The sequence below is a fragment of the Rattus norvegicus genome, chromosome 3 (genome assembly GCF_036323735.1).
Source record: "Rattus norvegicus strain BN/NHsdMcwi chromosome 3, GRCr8, whole genome shotgun sequence".
Taxonomy (NCBI): domain Eukaryota; kingdom Metazoa; phylum Chordata; class Mammalia; order Rodentia; family Muridae; genus Rattus; species Rattus norvegicus.
In genome coordinates, this window is record NC_086021.1 from 187,787,060 (window position 1) to 187,812,765 (window position 25,706).

Sequence of the window (25,706 nt, forward strand, 5' to 3'; positions counted from 1 at the left end):
TTTAACTATAAAGAACAATAAATTACAAATCTGGAAAAAACATCCCTTGTCCCACAAAGGACAGGGCTGTCCCCAAATGACAAATGGCTCTGAATTAACATTATTTTGTATTTATAACTTCCGCAGGACAGAGCTTACAGATGTCACGGGCAAGTCCTGCCTGCCTTTGGGGTATTTTTGGAACCCATTGTCCAGCTGACGGTGCTTCTAATTGCGTCTCCACTCAGCAGGGCAGTGTGAGCAGATCTGGAGGAAGTACAGGGCCCAGTCCCCTCAGCAGGACAGAGTGACCAAGGAACGGCCACTTCTGCCCACTCACACACAGGCTATGGTATATACTAGGGCAGGAGTTTCTCAAATCTCTATTTTATGGTGAACCTTGAGACAGCATCTGGGAGAGATGTCAGCAGTCTCCTACTTGGGGCGGGGAGGTGGCTTATATTAGTATCTGGGATGGGTCAGTGATTGCCCGAGTCTAGCAGTAGGAGCCAACAGGGGCACCATATAGCCCATGAGGCATGTCCTAGGATCTGAGATTACCACACAGGTTGAAGGGGCCACACTGCCCTAGGAGAGTTCCCCTCTTCATCTACTTGTTGTTAACAGCAATGGTGGGGACATGACTAAGTTCCTGGGACCTGAGATAGTGTGAAAAGAGGAGAAGAGGAGGCAGTGGGGGGCAGCTGTGGGTTTGGTCTGGCCTTTGACTGGGAACCAAGCAATGGCTCCTGTATGATGTTCAAGGATATGAATGAAAGGACAATGCCGCCATCAGCATCGCCAGGTCTCCTGCGGGCCACCACTGCTCTTAGGGTAAGCCCGCGTCTGTCACCAGCACCTCTGCAGACAGGGATTCCTAGGCACAGAGCTGCTGAGAACCGCCAACCATTCCCGCTAGCCCCTGAACCCCACCCTGAGGCAGCCCCCGATAGTCCTAAATCTACACTGTGCTAAGTCCGAGAGGTCTGTGTATGTCTGGCAGGGCTGCTGTGTCCCCTTCTGTCCTGACTCAAGTTATCGCTTGCAGCACGTGCCTGCTGCAGGTCTCTCCCCAGCTATTGCCACCAGATATGACTTTCGAGAGCGTCTGGACTTGCTGGGGAAAGATGGAGGATTTATTTCAGTATTTAACTTCCTGGCTCGATTGTGAGATGAACAAGGCGATCTGCCAGCCCATCAGGATGTGGCTGTGGGCTTGTCCAGGCTCTCACTAGAGTCCTGATTGCAGCAGTGTGCAGTTCTGACCTTGGCCCAGGATATTGCCTTCTCTCTAGGGTGGCATAGGGTGCATGTCTGCTAGGCTGGAGATGCTAGCTTCTAGGCCAAGATCTCTTCAATCTTAGGCAGAAGATCCTGGTAAAACTCTGGAGGAGGGGAAGCACAGCCACCCATCTGTGGGGACTCATTCCTAGCAGATGTTGCTGGCTTAAGGAGGTTCCAGTATTAAGGTTTTTTTTTTTTTTTTTTTTTTTTTTTTTACTTAAAAGTTTGGCCCTGGGCTGCAGAATTTAGGAAAGACTGTGCACCTGAGGCTTGGGTGGGACCTGCTTTCTCCACACCCTAGCCCAAGGTCGTTAGTATGCAGGGAGGGGAAAACCCACAGAGTTCATTGCCTCTATTGACTCGATTCAGATGTGGGCAGGTTGACCCTCTCAGTATGGCTGAGGAATATGCTGAGCCCTAGGCCAGCATTTTCTCTCTCCTGTGCTCTCCAGCCCCAGAGGTAACAAATAGGTCAATGGGTACCAGGTCCACAGTGATGGGCATCTAACTCCTCCAAGACCAGGGCTACCTGAGGACTGAACCCAGGGCCTTGCACTTGCTAGGCAAGCGCTCTACCACTGAGCTAAATCCCCAACCCCTCTGCTTTTCTTCTTGTCCCTTTCTCTCTATTTCTCTTCTGGTCTGTCTGTCTCTATCTTCTCTCTCTCTCTCTCTCTCTCTCTCTCTCTCTCTCTCTCTCCATCCCCTATCTCTCTCTCTCTCTCTTTTTTTTTTTTTGTTCTTTTTTTCGGAGCTGGGGACCGAACCCAGGGCCTTGCGCTTCCTAGGCAAGCGCTCTACCACTGAGCTAAATCCCCAACCCCTCTCTCTCTCTTTCTTTTTCACCCAGGGAGAACCCAGGTAGATCCAGCTTCCCGAGTGTCCTCCAGTGCTTCTGAGGCCTATGGATTTACCTCCTGAGAAGTGCCTGGCAGAAGGAACTGCCTCCTCCCAGTTGCCTCCTACTGGATCGGCAGAAGACCTCTTGGATCCTAGATCTAAGTCCCAGTATGGCAGAGACACACTGGCATAGGATGGGCCACGGCCTCTGTACTTTCCCCAGAGCCCTCTGTGGGATCCGGCACGTGATGAGAGGCCTCCACATCTGTGTGAACTCTCCAATAACTACTCAGTCTTCTTCCTGATGCTTCCCTGCCCGACTCATTCACAACACCATCCAGACAACTCCTCTCAGAAGGCTCTGGGGACTCATAGATCGTTATGTTGAATAGTTTGTCCAGTGGGTCTCTTTGGATTGTAAATTCAGCCCTGAGATTAGATGTGACCAGCAGGTGAGGGGGAAGTATCTTAGGTCACTCTCTTTGAGGGGAGATGTCACTTCTCCAAGAGGACAGTGTAGTCACCTAGATGGCCTGCTTGGGACCTATTAGCAAGCTGAGGAGACGTGACCTCTGTCTGTCCTTGCTGGATCCTCTGTGAGGAGGGATTGTGGAGGTCTGGCCGGGACACCAGTGGCTGCGTCTCATTTGTTCTGAAGCCTACATCACCATTGCTCCACACTTTTGGATAAGGAGGCAGTGACACTGGCTTCTGCAGACCCGTGAAGGTCACCTTTTCTGCTTCTTTCTTCGTTATCAAGCTGACTTGAGGAAAGTTTAGAAAAATAAATTTTAGACTAAGTTGTATTTGTCCCAGGAACTAGTTTGTTGCCATCCGTTCTTGTCATATTCAGAATAATCACGCACTGGGTTAGGGAATGAGCTCAGCTGATAAAGCCTGCTGCGCGATTGTGAGGCCCTCAGTTTAGATTTCCAGCACACACGTCTGTAGGTCCAGTGGGAGGGTGGGTCCTTAGAGCCCATTGGCTAGGGCTGTGGGCAGGTCCATAGAACCCATTGGCTAGTGCTGTGGGAGGGTGGTCCCTTAGAGCCCATTGGCTATTGTTGTGGGCGGGTCCTTAGAGCCCATTGGCTAGTGCTGTGGGAGAGTGGGCCCTTAGAACCCATTGGCCAGTCAGCCTATCCGAATTGATGAGTGGCAGATACACCGAAAGAGCCTATATGAAAAAACAAGAATGGTCATGTGTGATGGTGCACACCTTTAATCCCAGCACCTCAGAGGCAGAGGATCTCTGTGAGTTTGAGGCCACTCTGGTCTACAGAGCGAGTTCCAGGCGAGCTACGGCTACACAGTGAGAACCTTTTCTTTTTTTTTTTTTTCTTTTTTTTGGAGCTGGGAACCGAACCCAGGGCCTTGTGCTTGCTAGGCAAGCGCTCTACCACTGAGCTAAATCCCCAACCCAGTGAGAACATTTTCAATCAATCAATCAATCAATCAATCAATCAATCAATCAGTCAATCAACCAACCAGACACTTGATGTCAATCTCTGGCTGCCATGTGGACACATATCCATGCATATACTGTATTTATAGCTCGTGTACAGTACATGCACACACAAAGAATAATTACATATTTTCTGTGGTGGTCATACTTTACATATGGGTTGAAATTTGGCCTATCTTCTTTGTAGGAGAGCTTACCCAAACCTTTGTGTTTCTTTCTTTTTTTTTTTTAAATTTATTTTATTTTATGTATATGAGTACACCACTGCTGTCTTCAGACACACCAGAAGAGGGCATCGGATCCCATTACAGATGGTTGTGAGCCACCATGTGGTTGCTTGCATTTGAACTCAGGACCTCTGGAAGAGCAGTCTGTGCTCTTAACCGCTGAGCCATCTCTCCAGCCCCACCTTTGTGTTTCTAAGAACTCTTGGAAACCCTGGTTCTAGGGGCGACATCTGGCAACTGTTGGGAGCAGATGCAGAAGTTCATAGCCAAACCAGTCAGATATTAGGCAGAGCCAGGAGAACCCCGAAGGAGAGGGGGAAGTAGGAGTCAGAGGGGTTGAGGACATCACAAGAACACAACCCACAGAACCAAGTAAGCAGGGCTCACAGGGGCCACAGAGACAGAAGCAGGGCTCACAGGGGTCACAGAGACAGAAGCAACAAACATGGACCCTGATGGGTCTGAGCTGGGTCCTCTGCATATACGTTATAGTTGTGTAGTTTGGTGTCTTGTGGGACTCCTGACAGTGGGAGTGGGGTGTGTTTCTGACTCTTTTGCCTGCTGTTGGGACCCTTTTCCTCCTCCTGGGTTGCCTCACCCAGCCTTGATATGAATGTTTGTGCCTGGTCTTATTGTAACTTATTATGCTGTGTTTGGTGGATAACCCTGGGAAGCCTGCTCTTTTTTTTTTTTTTTTCCAAAGGGAAACAAAGGAAGAGAGGACCTGGGAGAGAAGGGACATAGAGGTAAGGACTGAGAGGAATGGAGGGAGAGGAACTGCAGTCAGAACATAATGTATGAGAGAAAAAAGAAAAAAAGAAAAAAACATTACAACCTAATAATAATTTTTGTTTTTTTTTTGAGTTTTTGTTTGTTTGTTTGTTTTGATTTTCAAACAGGGTTTCTCTGTGCTGCCATGTCTTCAGACCAGCCTGGCCTCGAACTCACAAAGATCCGCCTGCCTCTGTCTCTCAAGTGCTGGGACTAAATGCATGTGCCCAGCTTTGGAAGTCTCATTTTTAAGGGCTCAGCTATACACAGTCCCTCTAGTAATTATCAGATTCCCTCTTCTTGGATATCTACCATGTTCCCCCTGCCCAAAGACAGCTTTGGGATGACAGGTGATGGATCTGTCTGTTGTAGACCCAGAAGCAGCATTTCCTAATGGGAGGTAGTCTCATGGGGCCTTGTCCACAGCAAAAGGGGAGATTATCACCTTACGTTGCAATGCCCAGGCCCATAAATACACACACACGTGTATTATGATTATGCTAATTGGTCTACAAAAGGCCTCTGGAGCTGGCTGGGGAACTTGACCTCCAAGTAGGGTGACAGGACTCTACAGATCCTGCTTTCTTACTTCTTCCCAAAAGTACTGGGGGGGGAGGTGGGAGTACCCATGTTACTGGTTAGACACACAAGAGTCAGGAAGGGCGTTAGAGTCAGGGTTTGGGGTGGGGTGGTGAAGCAAAGATTTAGAAGCATTTGGATGCTGGCAAGTGTCCCCTGTACCTGAGAGTAAATGCAGCTGCTTGCAGAGGGGAGCTCGGAATGGAGGGGGGTTGTTCCTGGGGCCTGGTCAATAGTGTGGCCCTGGAATGGAGGGAGGGGGGATGGGTTCCTGGGGCCTAGTCATCACTGCAGAGTTGAGTCTTGAAGGAGTAGTATTTGGAGGCAGAGAAGCAGGCCTGAACCTGCATCATGGAAAGTCTGAGCTCCAGGCCAAACGCAGGGTGTGGAGGATAGGCAGCAACAGTAATTGGGTGCTGGGCACGCGACTAGGAAGGTCTCAGCTAGAAGATTTGGGAACCAGAGGCAGCAGAGTTTTGCAGAAGTGGGCACAGGCTCAGGTGCGTATGACAGGCAGGGAGATCCTTTCCAGATGGCCAATGGTGGGGGAGGAGAAGATGTGGACTGTCCCAGAGTTCTGGGTGGAGGCCTACCCTAGGGTGAGGCTGGGGCCCCTGCCTCTGTCAGTACCGCCTTCCTCCTCCCCCATGCTGGTCAGCTCAGAGCGGCCAGACGCTGTCCACCAGTGGTGCCTGAGCTTGCTTTATCAGATAATAAATAAGACGGCTGGAGCCGTCCGTGTCAACACTTTGGCGGGCGTGCGGGGCCCGGAGGGGAGGGGGCTATTCATGAAGGGCTTAGTCAGCCCCCTCCCCTTTGAGGCCAGGGTCAGCCCCAACCCAAGTGCTTGTGTAGGAAATTCAGGCATCACAACTGCCCTGCCCAAAGCCTGGTGGCTCCAGGAAACTAAGTCTCTTTGGCCTCTCTTCATCCTGTAGACAGGGAACGAAGGGGGCATAGTAGGGATTTAGTTCCTTGGGTCACGGTCCATGCATGGGATAGGCCTGTTCTGGTTGGCTGTTTGGCATTGACAGAGGGCAATGTGAGATGTGACACACTCTGAGCTACCCCAGGGTGGAACTGGAGGTGAGGACATTTTTGAGTCTCACTGCTAGCTGGTGTCCCTACCTGAGCTGGGGCCCACAGAGGTCTGGAGCCTTTCCCCTACTGCTGTCTCAGGCCTATTTTTAGAGGCACTAGAGGGACTCTGAGGGCCTCCCCGCTGTAGGCCCATGTCTGACAAAACACGGAGCGCCAGCTCTCATGGTCCACTCGGGCCACTTACCTTACCTTAGGGAATGCTGCCCGAGCCCCTAGAACCATCCACAGGGCTGTTGTAGAGGACAGCCGCAAGGGCCTTGTGGATGGTCAGTGCCCCTTCTGCAATATGGCCCCTTCAATCTTTTGATGAGATCCACACGTTGCTGCTGACAGTAGCAAGTGGTCTGTTCTAAGAGATGCCCTTACTTGGTCAAACAGGAAGCTACTGCCCTCTACTTGCTTCCTCCCCTAAGCTTTCCTTTCGGAGACCCTGGGCTTTCGGGTGAACACCTGGGAGAATCTGCTCCACTTTCTGACAGGCTGACCCTTTTTAGCCTGAGAAACTCTCAGTCCTTATTTGGGCTGTACCCTTCAGGCTTAGGTCTCAATTCAATGCCGAGGCAGTACAATCGGCGTTTGGCTTCCTGGTGTAGGACAGCTCTCAGGGTCTGGTGGCCGACGCTCTGTCCTGAAGCATCTCGGGGTCAGTGTCACCCTGCTTCTACAGAGAACGCAGGAACACAAGCTGCAGAAGACCCCAGAGTAGAGGAGGAGAGCCTGTCCGCTGTGCTCCAGCCATGAGGCAGAGCCGTGGCTGGAGGGCTCTGCCCATCAGTTCTGGCAAGAAACTCCGATGGACGGGACCCTGGTCTCCCCATCTCTGCCCCATGTGCTCCTCTTCTTCCTTCCTTTCTTGGGCCGCTCAGGACAAATCATGGGGGCCCAGAAAATATTTTTTTCTGGAAGGGACAGACTTGGTGTATTGTGGCCTCTTCTGCTTCAGAGTCTGGGGTGATGGAGACGGAACATACTATATAGGCAGCAAACAACAGGGCCTTCCTTTTCCCTCCTGCTGTTCAGATAAGCCCCCCAGTTGCTCTGGCTTGAGTGAGTGTACAGCTCATCTGGTGGTTTATGACCAGCGGGCAGGATGGGGATGGGAGGTGGGAGGAAGGGCAGTGGCAGGGTTCTTGGTAGCTATATTAAGGACTTGGTTCACTGGCTTCCTATTGAAGAGGAGGACGCTCAAATTTAGCAGCAGAAACCATGCCCAGCGATGGACCTACAGCCTTCTTCACGTTAGTCTTTAGTTAAAAAACAGAATTAGGGGGGCTGGGGATTTAGCTCAGTGGTAGAGTGCTTGCCTAGCAAGCACAAGGCCCTGGGTTCGGTCCCCGGCTCCAAAAAATAGGAAAAAAAAAAAAAAAAGAAACAGAATTAGGGAGCTGGAGAAACGGCTCAGTGGTTAGGACTACTTGTTGTTTCTTCAGATGATCCGTTCAGTTCTCAGCACTCACTAGATGGTTCCCAATCACCTGCAACTCCAGTGCCAGGGGATTCCAAGGCACCAGGCGTGCATGTGAACACACACACACACACACACACACACACACACACACACACACACACGCACGCACGCACGCACGCACGCACGCAGGCAAAGCACTCATACAGATAAAATAAATTAAAAAATGAAAAAGCAAAAGGAAGCCAGGTGTGGTGGCTCATGCCTTTAATCCCAGCACTCAGGAGGCAAAGGCAGGCAGGTCTCTATGAATTTGAGGTCAGCCTGGTCTACATAATGAGTTCCAGGATAGCCAGAGCTACATAGTAAGACCCTGTCTCAAAAAACAAAAAACAGAACAAAACAAACAAAAGAAAGAAAGACAGACAGACAGACGGATGGAAGGAAGGAAGGAAGGAAGGAAGGAAGGAAGGAAGGAAAGAGAGGCAGAGAAACCGACGTGGAAGGGATCTCATGTCTATGAGCCTCTCTCCTGATTTCCCTTCTTCGACATACAAGAAAATGCCACCTGCCTTGTGCCTTGAACTGTGACTGTCTCCAGGAAACCTCCCTTGGTTGGTAAGTGCCCTGTACCACCTCAAAGGTGCATGTGATCACAGACACCTCTCTCATCACAGAAGGGGAAACTGAGGCTAGGACAAATGAAGCTCCTAGGAAGAGCACTGCGGTGAGAACATGTTGCTGGGACCTTGTGCACAGCCTCATGCGGCTGTTGTGGTCTGGTCTGCATCTACACACTTGGGGTGTGGGTGCTTGGAGATATTCACACGGTACTGCCTGTGTCTGGGTCTCAATCCCCTCCCTCTCCTTACCCCAGTATCTGGGATGTGATGACAGACACCCAGGCAGCTGGCTTTGCCTTCCACAGACGCATGGGTGGTGAGGTTTGCCTGCTCGGAGCTAGTGACAGGATCATGTCTTGCCTTTGTCCCTGTGGTGCCTGCAAATGCTGCAGGCTACTGCCCCTTGCTTTCCTTCTAATCAAGATCCAGCTGAACTGGATGGAGGGACCGAGGGTCCACACAGGAGACAGGTTAGAGGTGGCCTTCATGGTTGGATGACCCCTTGACTCCCTTGCTTCTTGGTTTCCTCACCAGGAAGTGGAAGCCTGGAAAGGCCAGGAAGCAGCCAAAGGAGATAAGACCTGTGGCCTACAGAACACCTCTGCCTTCCGCTGCCTGTCACCTTCCTACACCAGGGCCATAGAACTGACCTGCAGGCCCTGGGCAGAGTTACCACCAACTGACAATAGGGCTGTGTTGCCAACTGCTGGGATGATGGCTGGGCCAAGCCACAAGGCCACATGTCACCCAATTCCAACAGTGTATCTGTGTGGGTCTGCCCACCGGCAAATGTCTTAGTACACGGATTGACAGAAAAAGGCCCTTTACTACCTGGCCCCAAACCAACATACAAATAAATACAGAAGTCTGTGAAGACGGCTGGAGGAATGCGTTTGCCTTGGGGCAGTGCCCTGGTACAGTGCTCAACCTGTACACTGGTCTCTGGCAGTCCTGCGTCCATAAGCAAGCTGTGCACAGTCAAACATGAGAAATGAAGACCTCGAGGGCCCAGAGGCCCTGTTTCTTATTGCCTGCCCGGACTATGTTTGTTTCACTTGGATCGGATTTTACTGTGGGATGCTGTGAACCGTTGCCAGCTGCTACAAACTTTAAATTTTGACCATCGATGTCAAGAGCTGAATTCAAGTAATTGGTGGGTATCTCCAGTCATCTTGGCTGCAGAGAGGTCCACGAGGGGCCTGGGGAGTCCATTACTACCCTAGCCGAGGCTCCAACCCTTCGTCCACCAGCCTGCTTTTTTCTCTAGGCAATTGGCACAGAAAAGTTTCCCCAGCACAGTGGTGAGGGACCTCTGGGGCTGCTGGTTCAGGAACTAACTTCTGTTCCTGAGATACACTGTGGTAACAGTTTCCTGAGCACCTAGGCCAAGGCCAGGGCACACCAGGCCTCCTGACGTAGGACCCCACTGAGACCAGCCTGGGGGCTCAGGGACGAGGAGGTGAAGACAAAGTCTTCAGGTTCGAACTTGAACTCCAAATGGCTGGAGGCCAGGGATTCGTCCGCTGGGCTGGAGGCCTGCAGGGGGAATAGGACAGAGTATGGAAGCTACCATGTCTCGGGACTGGGAGGCATGGCATAGGTTGATTTGCTCCAAGGCCCCCTCAGCCTAGAATGAGCACAAAGTCCTCTGAGGAGCAGGACTAGCGAGACCCGAAGGGCCCTGGACCATGCCACATACAGTTCTGGGGAAGAGGCCACCATATTGGTGGTTGAGGGCTATGTGGATGGTGAGGCTCTGGGAGAGTTCTTGGAGGGTTCTGATGGGATTGGAGTTGGTGAAGAGTCAAGGTTCTCCAGAGAAGTGTGAGGATCTATCTCTTGCAACCCCTGTCTCATCCTCCTTACCTGGGAGGTGATAGTGGGTCCAGCACACCCTGGAGATGCCAGACTGGACTCTGCCTTCAAAGTGGTGGCTGAGCTCTCGGTGTTGAGGAGAGTGGGAGAAGAGGCTGTGCTGTTGGCTGTGGATCCTGAGGGAAGGGGAGAACATTTATAGAAGGTGCAACATTAGACCGTATTTCCTGCCATGTGGCCCATTCTTCCGTCCTTGTCCAGAGAGATTCAGAGATTTCTTAGAGTCATACAGCCCTGACTGCTGGAGGGTCAGGTATAGCTTCAGCCTCCTCACGTCTGCCTATGCACCCCTCCTGCAGCAAAGCTAAGGACACCGTCAGGACCTGGGTTAGACTGAGACTTGGAGGCCTGGGAGTTGTCCCTCCTGGCTTCCTGCTTACCCGAGGAGCCCTTGATTTTGGCAGGGTTCTTCGGCTTCCGTTTTCTTGTCTGGATACTCTCCTTTTTCATCGCCAGTGGCCTTGGCACCTGGCAGGGATAGCAAGGGTAGGTGGCTGCTCCCTGTCCCTGCTCACCCCTGGGCCCTTGCACAGTCAGCTTTCCGATCTACCCTGGAGAGCCAGTCCCCTCTCAGATGCTGGGCTGAACTGCAGGTACAGGCCTGTTGAGTCAGCTCCACTCTTGGGTGCTATCCCATCTGCCTGGGAGCTGAGAGGCAGGGGCGGAGTGCAGAGAGCAAGATCCAACATCTATCCTAGGCTGGAAATCCCTGAGCCTCAGTGGACCTGTCGGTATAGTAGACGTGGAGGCACCAGCTTGGACTCCCAGAGGAGTGGGTTTGCAGACAGTCAACCCACGTCTAACACTCCCAGTACATGTTCAAGTCAGGGGTCAAGGGCCATTCTGTCTCACTGGGGAGGAAGGGCAACCATGTGTCTCTAGATAGAGGTAGCCACCCCCCTCCCCGCCACCACTCACCCCATGGAGCTTCATGTAGAGGCCACAGGCGTTGCACACTGGTTCCCCCTCTGCGTTGCGCCTCCAGAGGGTGGTGGTAGCAGTGTGGCAGTTGGAACAGCAGAGGCCAGATCGACGGGATGAGGACTGTGGAGCAAGTAAGCTGGGGTGAGCCCAGAAATTAGGGACTCTGGACTTGGGGGCCTCTGGTGCAGTAAACGACAGCTAACGGAATGGATGGAAATTAGATTCAGCATTATCAGCTGCCAGGTTACAGGCTATTCTGGTTAAGTGAGATGCTTGGGGGCTGAAGGCTTGAGGCCTGCCATGGACCTATCTGTCAGGACACCATGTCTTTTGCTCCACAAAGCTTTGACTTTTCAGCCTTCTGGTCCCAGGACCAATATCTTCACCTCTGGGCATTTCCCATCTCTGAGATATAACAGACCTTTCAGGGTCTAGTTGTGGGGTTCTGAGCCCAGGAAGGCCTAGTGTAGAAATACAGTTATTGATTGTTGACCAACAGTCAGATTGATCTAATCCAGCATCTCTGTGGGGGATCAGCACCTGGAAGGCCACAGACTCCTGAGGAGGTCAGGCCAAAAGGTTAACTCTCAGGATCCTGCTGGTTCCCTTGCACAGGTACCTGTCTTCCAAGAGGCTCAGAGCACACACTGACAACACCCTCCACGTCCCATAGCAACCCCAGTACCCACAGAGTATTGAGTAGAGGGCATAGGGTCCTATCTGTCATGTGTCACCCTCACTGTGCTCATTGCCTAGAGTCCCCTGATCTCACACACTTGAATCCCACCAGAGACCCCAGACTTTCCTGTGTTTGGGGAAACTTAGGCCCTGAGCTAGAGAGGAAGCTGGGCACAGGAATCTGGGCCTAACTAATGAAGTTGGTGGGAAGTAAGGAATGGGGAATCTTCCCGAGAGCCCAACTGTCTTCACCAAGCTCAATGTCGCCTGAGCTGCCTGAGGTCTGAACTTTTCCTGCAATGCTCACAGATCAGTGTGTGATGGGATCTTTTCCCTAGTAGTGAAAGCTTCCTCTGAACACCTGGACCCTAAGCCCTTCCTGAACTCCCCAGCCCAGCCTTGCTGTGACACTACTTCCTCATAATCAGATTGTATTATTCTGTCCCCACTTTGGACAGTACCTCTTGGACAGTACACCTGACCCCCAGTCCCATCCATCCTTTTTATGGTTCAGGGCTGAGAATTCAACTACAGCTCTAGACTATCAGGCAAAAGAGTGTCCTCGCTAGTACTTGAAATATGACTAGTAAGATATCCATGTTCATCTGGAAGTCACACTTAACTAGGTGCCTGGCATTTTGCAGCTGCCAGTTCCTGATGGACCTTTAGACTCAGGGAGCCCTGTCTTCTGGCCTCTTTTCTTCCACGAACCAGCTAGGAACTCTGGGAACCTTCTGAGACATGGTGGGTAAGAAGTAAAAGTGTGTGTCCTATGTGCAGACCATACACAGGATGAAAGTAGCACCGGGAAGTTCACATGCCCGGAAGTGCAAGAGAAAAGTCCAGAAACCATGTTGGAATCTTGATAGTGATTATCTGTTACCTCTATGAAATTAGAAATGTAGGAAAACAACAACCTGAGAAGTGCTTGCCCTTCCCTCAGACTTCACGACTGTCATTCATGGCATACTAGGGAAACAGAAGCTCAGACATGTCAGGGGACCACAGGAAATTGAGGATCCAGGTGGGCAGAACCATCTCTCTCTGTTGAGCATTTTGGCACATGCCCATTTGCTACACCCCAATGCCACCTCATACCCCTCAACTCTCAGCCTCCACCTGTCCTCCTTCCCTGTTTGTGCCATCAGCCTGGTCAACAGGCTGCCCTTCCTGGATGCACTTTTTTTTTTTTTTTTTTTTTTTTTTTTTTTTGTCAAGAGATGTTCGTCTTCAATGGCTGCTCACCTGAAGGAGAGCCGCACTGAGTGCCAGGGTCCATGCACTGGGGACCTCCAAATACACCAGCCTTGGAGCGCAAAGGCAGCCCTGCCAAGGTGGACACATAGGGAAGGTGGCTGGAGCCCTGCTTGGAGGGCAAGTCATGTAGGCAGGGAGGCTGTTTGGAAAATGTAAGCTGCAACACACAGTGTTGCAAAGTGGCTTCCTCGGTGTCCAGAATCTAAGATTAGTTGAGAGAGCCAACTGGAGCCTTGGGGATAGGCCAAGGCTCGAAAGGTTCCAAGTGGACCCTCTCCTGTAGGAGACACAGCAGATTAGGTCTAAGGCTGTCTCTTGTCTGCTGAAAGGAAACTGAGATGGAGGTATGAGTGGTGACAAGAGTAGAATTGGGGATAGGGCCCCATCCCTCTATCCCAGAGCAGACAGGGCCTCTTGCCTGATTCTTCTTTGTTTATCACTGTGTCTGAGCGTCCAGCACAGAGGCTGGCACAGAGGAGAGTGGACAGAGTCAAAGGACAGGGCAGGTCTGCTGAGGAGACTGTACTCTGAGGCTTGGGACTCGGTCCTCCATGATTGGGCTGTGTCTCCATGGTTTTCTCACTAGTGAATGTCATAGACACCAGTCTGGGCAGCTCACAGAGGGCACAGAGGCTACTGAGGTGGCCCCTCAGATGGTAAGAAGTCAAGTATTGGGCAGAATGGGCCTGCAGATCCCAAGCCCCAGTTCAGAGGAAGACCAACATTGCTTTCCTAAGGCCCCTTCTTGCATCCTACCTCCTCTTGGAGCTTACAAGGTTGTTCCTGTCTCAGGACCCCTCATGTCCACAACACTGAGCATGTACAGCTCCAAGTTTGTGCACTCAGAACCACCTTCAACACACCCATCAGGCTGGACCCAATCCTCAGGCACCACCTGCTATAGGTATGGGACCTTCTGAAACTTGAAGGATAAGAAGTCTGCTCCTAGGCAGAGATGTTGACACTTATGAGGGGTTCCACCTTTAGACAAGAGGGCCTGGTACTCAGAATTAGATTCTTGTCCAGGTCTGAGACCCACAAACACATTATAGCCTCCATAGCAAGAACATAAGCTGCCAACTCAAACCCAAACACTTTTAAACTTGAACTTGAAGGTTGGCTTGTGAGATGATAGAGCAAAGCTACCTCCTGCCTCAGTAATTTCTTGTGCCCTGATATCCCCAAAACCTGTGCTGCCATGCACCAGAAAGAACCAAAAGTGAAAACAAGATGTAGCCAGCGAGCTAGGCAAAGGGCAGAAGTCTGGTTTCCTAGAGACTGGAAGCACAGGCAGAAAGGGTTTCCCAAGGACACACATCCAAAGATCTTCTCATTTAGACTCACAACACCACCATGAAAGCACCTCAGCCTTATCTGTGCTGGGTCACCTTCAGGCCTCTAATACTCAGGACTAGGTTGCCACCCACTATTACCAACAACACAGTCCTACTGCAAGATTGAGCCCTCAGAATCCCACAGAATCTGTATCTAGGAGTTGTATTTGTGTATTATATGTATCTAGGTCAGACTCACTCTCAAAACTGACTCTGAGACATCCTGTGACTGTGTAGCAAGTGGCTTTGAAACATATCTTGTCTGTTAAGTACCAAGTAATCTGCAATGGGCTGTAAGGTTACAATGTTGCAGTGGGTTGTGAGACCTGAGCCAGGTTCCTATCGAGACTCCTTGCCCAGATCCTTATGGTTCCCTGGATATTTTTCAAACTCCAGGAGGAGATGAATTGGCCTGGCCCAACCAGGAGCCCTGGACAGCCTACAGTGCCTGTGCTTCAATCCTTAACCCATCCTTCAGGAACCCAGAAACCAGCTAGTAGGAGCCAGCTAGTCCTTTTATCCCCTTTGTGGCCCTGGTCCTCTCCCTGCCACACTCACCAGACGCTTCTGGGGCCTCACTAGCGGTCGGTTGACCCCATTCATCTTGTGATAGAGGCCACAGGCGTTGCATAGATAGTGTCCGGTGCCATCCCTGCGCCACAGTGGTGTAGACAGGGCTCCACAGTTGACACACTCCCGGCCCTCACCAGGGAACTCCTCCAAGAAGTCAGGTACTGTGGGGACAAGAAGCTTAAGGACTGGGGCCTCCGCCCCACCAGGATGCCTGAGGGCTTCTGCTGCACTCGGCGGCCTCCTTTTATAGTGTCTCGAACGTACTCATTTAATGAGCAATGTATTTACTTATTTATATACTTAGCCGTATTTCATTTTCAGTGAAATTTGTTAGGTAGGGCTGCTTTTATAAGGCAGGAGTGTAAACCAAACCTTAAGGCAGACACCTGAGATGGTCCCTTTGTCCACTAGGTTCCACTCCAGTCTTTGTGTTTTTAATATGCTTTGGAAGCAGGCAGCGGGAAATGGATAACAGAGCCTTATTTCCCTCCTTCCCCATCACCCCCTTCTCTCTGGAGGATCTCCAGTGTAAAAGTGAGTGGGCCTCAAGGTCAGAGGATTGGGGGACGGAGATTTGAGATTCTACAAGGGCCTACTGTCAGCTTTGTTGTGGGATCAAGCACTGTAATCCCTCAGAAGAGAAGACACAGGGGTATCAGGGACCACACATATGCAAGCAGTGGGACATTGGCTCAGGGCAGGGGGGAAATCAATCTACTGGCTGGAGGTGGGTACCAGGCACGGGGCCTGCCCTTGTCTATCTAAGTGTACCAGGTCACCTTGAGACTAGACTGAGGCTATGAATCAGGGCGCCAAGCTTGATTCTCAGAGGGATGGCCTAGTCAAGGCCCGGAGACTGCAAATGGAGGTTGGCCCTCTTTGCTGTGTCTGTTCTTCAAAAATACTCAGAAACCCAGATGAACGATTCCTTGCTTAACAACCTCGGGATCTATGTTCTCGGGAGGTATAGGACTCTCAAGATGGAATGCCAGTGTTGCAGAATGAGATGGCTGTGGTGACTAGATAAAATAATCGCTATTTTGAGCTTTATAAGTCATTTTCAGCCCCGGCACAGGCCTGTAAGCTCAACACTTTGGAAGGCTGAAGCAGGAGGATTGCTGTTAAGCTTGGAACTAGGTGGGTCTTCATAATGACACCCTGTCTTAAAACCAAAAACAATTTTCAAAACTTCTCGTGAAAGCCTAATCGACATAACCCAGAATGCTTTTTTTGGGTTTGGTCGGGTAAAAATCAGAAATATATTATTCTCTTACTATTGCGCTGTAAAAAGAATTCTGTAGCGAGTGGTTTTTGTTTTTTGTTTTTTGTTTTTCTTAATCGTTTGTGTTTTATGAACGTTCCTGTGTCCTAGCAGGGAACCTAGCAGGCTGATCGGACTAGGCTGAAGAAGAGCGCATTTCAGGTTTTCGCATTTCGTAGCGCGCGGGTTTATTGCTGCGCGCCTTAGTTTTAGAGCCAGGTTCACCGGGCAGCCCCAGCCCGGTACTCACCGAAGGTGGTCCTGCGGCCAGGGAGGCCACCAGGGCGACCTTGCAGACCGTGCAGGATGCTGCTGTCGAAGGGTCCAGAGGTCCACGAAGGGGCTACGTCGGGACTCACGTATGCTGGGTAGGTTGTGGGGTACGAGGCGCTCATGGGCCTCCCGAGCGCAGTCGGATACTGTTCGCGAGCCAGCAGGGCGCTCTGGAAGGCGGCGCCGTCCCGGACTCCCGCGCTGCCGCCGCTGCCCGACCCCGAGGGGCTGTGAGCGAACGGGAAGGCGGTGGCTCCCGGTGGGTGTGTGGCTGGCGGGTGCGGGCTTCCGGAGCCGAAGGCTGAGGATTCAGCGGAAACCGCTTGCGTCCAGCTAGAGTGCGCGGCGAGCGCGGGAGGCTGCGAGCCCGGCTCACACGAAGGCAGGTACGGCAGCATGGAGGGCACGCGAGTGGGTGCCACGAACACCGGGGAACCGGCTCCCGAAGAATGCAGAAAGGGTCCAGAATCGGCGTAGGTACCCTGGCCGGGGCTCTGGGCCAGCGCCAAGCTCTGGTACATTTTTCCCTGAGCGAGCTTGACCTGCAGAGAAGAAAGACAGGCGTCTAGGGCAGGATCACTGGGCCCCCTCCATCAGCTATTGCGCTCGCCGTGGGCAGGTGCTGCTGCTCGGCTTGCACACTCCACTTTTCTGAGTCGGTTCACCGGCACAGGTCCCGGGGTTCTCCGGGTGGAACGAGAGGTTAGATGAGGCGCAGGACCCCAGGAACACGGTCCTTGCTTCGAGCAGAGATCACCGGCCAAAACCCTCACAGGAAAGCGCGGCGCTGGCCCAGGGCGGGTGACCAGTGGGTTGTAGACTGGGTCCCCACAGCGCTGCTCTGCTGGGAATCCCGGGAACTTGGGCTGCCCCGCCCCCGCCGAGCCGCCCCTTCCCTCTTCAAGTCGGTCCCTCCCTCCACTCAGGGTCAGCGCCGGGGCTCCGGCCGGGTGCCACGTGACACGAATAGGCTCCGCGGTCGGGCTCTGAGACCACAGCGCACCGGGCCCGGACAAACGCAGAGGGTGGGAGGAGGCTGAGCGCGCTCACAGTCCTGGGAGAGCAGCCGCTCTGAACAGTCTTGAACTTTGTTGTTACAGTCACGGGGGCCAGTCCTTGCCCCACGTCTATTCCGAACTCCCGCCCAAAGCTGATTTAGTGTCCTGTGGCTGAGGCCCCACTGAACCTGGGGACACAAGGCGCTGGAACCGTGTTGGTCCGTGCTTGATGTGCTTATACTCCCGAACCTACGAGGGGATCTAGCATCGATGGGAACCACAAGGCTCAGGCCGCTATTACTGGGTGTTTTGTTCATCAGCAATGACTCGAAGTCCACCAGGAACCCTACAGTGTTTGAACAAGCAGTACCACTCGGGAGGGACTCCAGCACCAGCTGGAGTGATAAAGTTCCTAAGGCCATAACAGAAGACTGGTAGACTCCAAGTCCCGCATCTTTCACAGGCTGAGGAACTTGACAAGAGTCTCTTTCGGGTACTGAAAACTCCCAGGAGGCTGGTGCTAGAGCACCCAGTTCAGTTTTGTTGTGACTTCTGTCCTCCGGCTCACCGGGAGTTCCAGAAGGAGAGAAGAAGGTCCAACAACCCCGGAGGGCTCACGCTGGCCCAGGGGTGGGTGAGGCGGGAGCTCCTGATAAGGGAAACACAGGCACTAACCTTGGAGTCAGTGTCCAGTGTTTCTGCTGCTCAGCGCGGGATTAGTTAACTAGTCAGAAAGGAGTTGGAGCATCGCCTGCACACTGGTGTCCACCTAACCTGCTCTCTTCAGTATGCGGAGTCTAGTGAGTCACCAGTGGAAGTGAGGGGAGCATCCTGGGCCTGGGGGTGGTACAGACTGCCCTGACACAGGCTCCAGAATCTGAGCCATGGAGGTGCAGATCAGAAGCTGGCTTGGGGTAGTCCTGGGAAGGGGAGCTTGCCAGTGCTTTCTGCTTCAAATTACCTCCCACTGCATTCTCCTGGCCTCTCCTTTTCCTCCCTCCTTGAGGTGGGGACTGAGCCAGGGCTCTTGGTTGATGCTTCCAGGACTGACTTCATGGCTCTCCTTTCTGTGGGGTGCTCAGTACTTGAATCTCCAGTCTTGACATCCCTTCTCATCAGAACCCTTCAGGCCTCCACTGTGCAGTTCTTCCTCTTTGCAAAGTGCCCTGGAGCAGGAAGGACATCCCGGCGCCCATCTTGGGAGTGTGCTGGGTGCTGTTGGCACTGACCATTGAACAGCACAGCACAGCACAGCACAGCACAGCACAGCACAGCACAGCACAGCACAGCAGCCTCCTCCTGATTAGGTTTAAACGAAATGGGAAGATTTTTCCCTGCACTCCACCAAGTCCAGGATGAAAAGTGAGACTTACTTGCTGGGGACTGAATCCTCTTCTCCCCAGATAAGAGTATTAGACCTAGGGGTTGGGGATTTAGTTCAGTGGTAGAGCGCTTGCCTAGCAAGCAGAAGGCCCTGGGTTCAGTCCCCAGCTCCAGAAAAAAGAAAAAAAAAAAAAAGAGAATTAGACCTAGGGTCCTGCAGGGACGGACCTAGAAGAACTTGAGCTTTTGGGGAGGGATAAACTCAGTAAAGTCCACGAGGAGGAAAGAACCACATGACACAGGTGCTGGGTTTTGTTCTGTGACTTATTTAATCATTTCTTCAGTCTTAATGAGGCAGGCGGAGTTATTCCTGCTTACACACAGAGGGACAAAGCTAACTTACCCAAAGCCACACAACTAGTAACTCAACATGCTGACTCAGACAGGTGAAGGATTTAGGAGGGACTCCTGGCCTCTGTAGATATGAGAAAGTGGAGGAGATCCACCCTCCTCAGCCTCTTGGAGGCGTGGTCCCACAGAGGACAGTCCTGTGGGTGCCCAGGTCTTTAGTCACCTGCTACTGTCTAGACAGGGAAGTAGGCTCATCTGTTCAGAGAGCAGGGACAGAAGAGGCTGCAGGGTGTCCTTGGTTGCCTCACAGTGATGGGACACTGGCTATGACAATATCTGACCCTTTAGCAGGACCCATCTGCTTGAGGCAAAGAAGGGGGAGTCTCAGATCAAACCACAAACCCTGGGTTCTTCTAGCTAGGGTTATCCCTCTCTCCCTCAGAGGTCAGCTCTGATGCCACGGTCCTGCTTGCCAGTTCCAGGATGGAACCAACGCCTGAACCACCAGGCCTGTAGCTGTTTCTCTGACCACAGGACTTTCTCATTGCTATTCCCTGACCAGAAGAGAGTTTTCTCTCTTCACTATTCATCGAACTCCTACACATCCCTCAGGGTCCACCTTACTCCCTGTGGCTCATTTTGAGCATTCTATGGACAGATTGCTATGTGTTCCCGTCAGACCCCTCAGCAGACTCCGAGTCCCAAAGTCAGCTTCAAGGAAAGCAGGATAGAGCACCTTGGACAGGAAGCAGCCAGACTCTGCAGGGGACTCAGCTTTGCTGCTGCAAGACTTTACAGGGAGCGACTTTTCCTTTGTGTGGTAATAGCACTTACCTCTCACAGTGGCTTGAGGTGTGCACATGGCAGACCCTTAACAGGCTCTGGGTAGAGACAGGGTCAGGTGGGTGGATGAGCAGGACCTGGCCCCAGAGAGCCAAGGGCCAAACAGTAGGGCAGGTAGGCATGTGGGAGCTTCTGTCTTTACTAGCTATAGAGACACTCAGCCAGCCTTTCAGGATTCCCTGGCCCAGCAGGCCGACCTGACTGAGCCAGGTAAGGAGAAAAGGACAGCTCTTGGCGATTAGGACCCCATATTCTCTTAGAGTGATGAGAGGCTTGGCATGTCGGTTACTCTGTGACCAAAGGGAATTGAGTTTAATCCATGATCCCCCGATTAAGAGGGCATTGTGACCATGAGAGCCTGAGGGGCCAAGTTGGAGGAAGGGGACCTCCTGCCAGCCTGACAGGATCTGTGTTTCATTTCCAGCTGTCACTTGCCCAACAGCCAACCCCTCCCCACCACAGAGCTTGGGAACTGTTAATGCAGACACATTTATCGAAGGAAAAGAAAACAATCCTATTGTTCAGGGGGATAAGGGGGCGTCAGGGCCTCTAGACTGACTCCCTAGGGGGACCCTGTCCTGTCCTTAGGCGTCTGGGGTATGCATCACACTGTTGGCTGTGTTTGCTCTTACATTTGGTGAGAACAACCTAGGACAGGGGACCATTTAATGATTTCCTCCAGGTGGAGCCCCATGTGCGCACACATCTTCCCTGTACTCATGGGCACGCTGCTGACCACTGGGCTTTGAGTGCAGACAGAGGTGGCCTTAATCCAACATAGGGGACCCCTAGGGCTGCCATTACTCTTGCCTTTCTCTGTGAGAGCTCAGAAAAGGCCTGGGGACTTCCTTTGCCTCCTATGATAGCCCGGGGGGCGTTCAGGGAGGTCTCCAGTATGCAGGGCTATACTTTACCCACTTAAAAAAAAGATTTATTTATTTATTCTATATAAGTACAGTGTAGCTGTCTTCAGACACACCAGAAAAGGGCATCAGATCCCATTACAGATGGTTGTGAGCCACCATGTGGTTGCTGGGAACTGAACTCAGGATCTCTGGAAGAGCAGTCAGTGCTCTTAACTGCTGAGCCACCTCCCCAGCCCCCCACTTCTTAGGTAGGTGGGAAAAGCCAGCTTCCCACTCCCCACTACTTTCTTCAGCTCCTTGTCCTGACTTCTTTGTGTCCTTGTTGGGGCAGTGTGGCTTACTGTTGACCCCTCTCAGAAACTTGCCCTCCCTCTGGGTCTACAGAGCAGGATTCTAGGGCTCCTTCAAGTTGTGCAAACTGAGGTGAAGGAAGGCTGATGGGTGTATGCTAATAACTGGGAGAGGCAGGGGAGGCTGGGGTGCTGGATCTGGAGATGCTGGATTTGCTGTGTCTGGGCACACAGCATGTATTCATTCCTCTCAAAGGTGTGTTTAAGCTCAGCCTCTGGAAACAGTGTAGGATCCCTGTCTCTCAGGCCAGTGCCATCTGTCTGTGCCCAGAGCTGTAACAGAATCTTCAGAGCAAGGTGTCACCTGCAGTGTCCCTCTGTCTGGGTCTCTCTAAGCCTGCAGCTGCTTTTGTCACTATGACCGTCAAGACATTATTTCCTCGGTGATCTCACGTGCCTGTCTTCACAGGGGGAGTTGCCTTGTTTTTAACGCCTTCGGCATTCTAGCGAGATGGGAAGTTTTCATGCCCCCTTTCCAGATGAGAAAACTGAGGCTAGAAGTCTCAGGGATACAACCAGGCAGAGGTTGCTCTCTGCTCTGCTCCACAGACACTGATCCATACCACTGCCTGCCAACTCTACAGGTTCCAAATCCATGGGGCTGAGTAGGCTCCCTGTCCCTTAGATAAAGAAGGAGCATGCAGCCCCCAGCATCCACGGGCTGTGTGGGAGGGTCCCATTGCCAGTGACAGTGGCCACCAACTCCTGCAAACAGAAAGCAGCTTGCACTGTAGATGACCTGGTGGAGCGTGAGCCGGCCAGGGAAAAGAAGGGTGCAGGAACGAAGGCAGAGTTCAGGGGTCCTGGATCCCATGTGTAACTGGATCCGCTTCCAAAGCCCTTCCTGACATGCTCAGCCTTCAGCATGGCAGGCTACTGCACCAGACCACTAGACAACCTCAAGGCGAGTCTGTGTCTGGATGGATTGAAGAAGTAGCAAATGTCCTGATGCAGGACAGGGTGGCTTTGAGACAGGCCGCCCAGGGACAGAGGGAACGGGATGGATAGACCTGTCCCATCGCGGGAGAAGACAAATCAGGGCAGGAGTCTCTGATTCCCCTAAGCCAAGAGCTGGAGTGAGGATGAACAAGGCTGCTGGACTCATGGCTCTCAGTTGAGAATTAGCCCGTGGAGAGTGACCTCATCCAGGCTGGGAGGAAGTGAGTTATCAACCAGCCTGACGCTGATGCCGTCCTGCCAGCCAGGGGAATCTTGGCTTGCCATTGGGTAAAAAAAAAGTAGGAGGGAAGTGGGGCAGCGGTGGTGGTGGTGGTGGTAGTGGTGGTGGTGGTGGTGGTGGTGGTGGTGGCGGTGCTCACTTTTAATCCTTGCACTCAGGAGGGAGAGGCTGGCAGATCTCTGACTTTGAGGCCAGTCCAGGAAAGCTAGGGCTTGTTTGAAAAACACAAATAGACAGACAGACAGACAGACAGACAGACAAATAAAGTAGGAGGGGTTTGGTATCTGTGCAGTATGTTCCAGTTGGACTGTGAAAGATTAAGTGCTAAGGAGGCTGAGGGATTGTGGAACCCACTCTAAAACACCAAACTTCTACAATCCTGGCGTGTTGGAAGTAGAAGCAGGAAGACCAGGAGTTCAAAGCCAGCCTGAATCACTGTCTCAAAAACCAAACAGCAAACATATATTATCAATAATTAGCCAGGCCCTGCCCTGAATGTACAAGCAGATGTTTAGTGACACCCCTCAGTAGACAAATAGTCTGTGCACATAGGAAGGACACCCTAAGGCTGAGTGGCAATGTGGGGCAGGGGACAACAGGTTCCACCTGCAAGCATCCTGCATCCTAGCACTGGGTGTGATGTCAGTGAGTGAACTTTTTGGTGGGTTAGATTGGAAACAAGGTTAGACACAACTGAGAGATTTGGATGCTGCGGAATCCAGCTGGCCTCACCTTGACCCTCAAGGTTGACCGTGAGTGAAGGGGCAGCTCTGCTATCTTCTCTGTAGAGCTTTACTGAGGTCCACAAGGGAAGCTAAGGATTTTCATGGCTGAATCTTCTGGTGAGCATTAGGGTGACCTAGAATGGGATGGACCCTCCCCCAGAATCTATCCGGCCCAGGACCCATGAAAGGAGAGTGGTGTGCTGTGTCATTTAAAACATTTAAAACTCATTTCCCACTAGGTTCCCGGGCCGGTGAAGAAGTGTCTTCCATAATATGCCATCTGGACCATCTTTAGAGCTTGGGAGCCAAGATGGGAGAGGCCAGGGGGAGACGGAGAGCTGTTCTTGGTTGCTGTGTACTCAGAAGCTTCCCCTAGAGCTGCCCACAGCTCTGGGTGGACTGCATGATGCAGAACGCTGGGAAACATGGCATGCCAACACCCAGAGACTGAGGCCTGTGGCAGCTACAGAATTCTCAGAGCAGGATTGGCCAGAATTTAGGTAAGGCACAGCATGGTGATTGAATTGCACATTTGGGGGTTTTGCTGGGTGCCCAAGACTATGCCAGGAATGCAAAGAGGGCTGGTGAGTACCCTTGAATCCTCGAATGAGCTGTCGATAACTTATAATGTAAATGGATTTGATTCTTGCTTTTACTTTCAGGTGTCTGGGGTGATCAGCTGGCCTGTGCTGGCTTATGCAGGGCTGGGTTGGGCATGACCAGGCTGTGGCAAGGCAGCCTATGCGAATTGTGTCAGGTTGCTCCTGGTGGAAAGTACTCAAGCCTACTCCTCCACTTCCCGACCTTACTAAGTCTTCCGGGCGGGTTTACTTCGGATGGACCTGGAGCTGGTTTGGCTTGGGGGAGGGGAGAAGGGATACAGATTTGAGTGCAGCCAGGCAATGGGCAGAGCTCAGAACGGTGCTAGCCACATAGTATGCAGGGTACTTCAGACTTCTCTTATCTGTAAAAATGTCTTTCCATCCCCTTCCTCCCCTCCCTCTCTCCCTCTTTTCTCTGCTTTTAGTTTTATCTGTGAAGGAGCTGAGGAAGCTGCAGCCTTCTGATCACCTCCCGCTCCCCTCCCCCGCTGAAGAATTCCACAGAGAGGGGCTCAGGCTCCGGACTGAAGTTACACTGGACCAAGACAGAACTTCTGGGTGCTTTAAGGAGGCTCCATGGTGTCTGTAGGGAGCCTCATTGCTTTACTCCATGTCTGTGTAGGAGGACGGCCCACCAACTCCTGTCCCTCAAGACCACAGTCCCCAGGGCCAGGAGCAGGAGTTTATCGTATTTTGGTTGTGTCTGCTTAGTGTACTGACTCCGGAAGTGTCAGAAGCCATCAACCAACTCCTGTTGGTAGAGATTTGGGATGTGAACCCAAGGAAGTTAAAAGGTTTCAGAAGCGCCAAGTAGTCTAGATAGAAGAAGGATGATTGATTGGCTGGGGGACTGACGCCTGCCTTGATTCTCATTTTAACTGAGTGTGTGAGTGTAAGTGTGAGAGTGTGAGAATGTGACTGAGAATGCGTCTGTGTGTGTGTGTGAGAAAGAGTGTGTGTGTAAGAGTGTGTATGTGACTGAGAATGTGTGTGTGTGTGAGTGTGACTGAGAATGTGTGTGTGTGTGAGAGTGTGAGTGTGTGACTGAGAATGTGTGTGTGACAAAGTGTGTGTGAGTATGTGACTGAGAATGTGTGTGTGTGTGAGTGTGACTGAGAATGTGTGTGTGTGTGAGTGTGTGAGTGTGTGACTGAGAATGTGTGTGTGAGTGTGTGTGTGTGTGCATTCATGTGAGTCTGGGCATATATGTGTGTGGGCATGTGAATGTATATGCACAAGCAGCTCATGTAAATGAGCATGTATGCTCATGAGGGAATGTCTGTGTTTATGCACACATGACTATGATATCTATGCATATATTATATGTGTATATATGTATATATATTTCTTTTACAATAAACAGTGTGTGAATACCTTGGTAAGAGAGATGAGGGGAAGGAGTGTTCTTATATGGTTTGACTGTAGACATTGTAAAAGTCACACGAAGCACATAATGAGAGAGAGAGAGAGAGAGAGAAAGAGAGAGAGAGAGCACAAGCTTGAGCCAGGGTTTGCCATGCACACTGGCCTGCCAGCCTGAACAGAGAGGGAAACATTTGTCCTTGACACTCGGTGAGAGGTATCCTAAGCCCTCTTGTGGCTTCACTTTCTGCCTGAGCTCTCAAGAGCTGAGCAGTTCTATGCACAGGTGTAGGGTGTGGTGGGGGGAGGATCCCGAGCTGAGCCTGTGCAGCACCTATGGGAATACATACATACTTGTGCTCACCTTCCCTCATGGGCACGCATACTCACCTGTGTGAGCTCCTTGTGCATGAACATCCACATGCCCACACACATGCCCAGGCTCCCCTGAATGCAGCCCCCTGTACGTTCACAGGCACACACGTACTTTTGTGTATACCTATCATACATGTATATGTGAAACGCAACTTGGAAAATACCTCCTTCTCCACCCTAGGCACCCATACTTTGAATGTTCTGGGGCCCTGCTGAGGGGAGAAAGGTTGGGTTTTCCCCGGTGAGCAGGGGCTTGGAGGGTCTATTGATGACTTGACATTG

General features: G+C 51.9%; 1 protein-coding gene and 1 long non-coding RNA gene across 2 annotated transcripts; one reads left to right on the forward strand and one right to left on the reverse strand.

Moving 5' to 3' along the window:
* Positions 1-9,080: 9,080 nt before the first annotated feature.
* Positions 9,081-17,268, reverse strand: Gata5 (GATA binding protein 5). The gene is made up of 6 exons (NM_001024316.1): positions 16,427-17,268; positions 14,901-15,076; positions 11,068-11,193; positions 10,530-10,617; positions 10,141-10,265; positions 9,081-9,810 (listed from the first exon to the last, which is right to left on the reverse strand). The coding sequence occupies exons 1-6, from the start codon at positions 16,968-16,970 to the stop codon at positions 9,655-9,657; spliced, it is 1,215 nt and encodes a 404-aa protein (NP_001019487.1). The 5' UTR covers positions 16,971-17,268; the 3' UTR covers positions 9,081-9,654.
* A 168-nt stretch (positions 17,269-17,436) lies between these two features.
* Positions 17,437-25,079, forward strand: LOC134486214 (uncharacterized). Its single transcript, XR_010065065.1, has 3 exons — positions 17,437-18,247; positions 23,325-23,585; positions 24,113-25,079. It is a non-coding gene; the product is annotated as an uncharacterized LOC134486214 (long non-coding RNA).
* Positions 25,080-25,706: the final 627 nt, after the last annotated feature.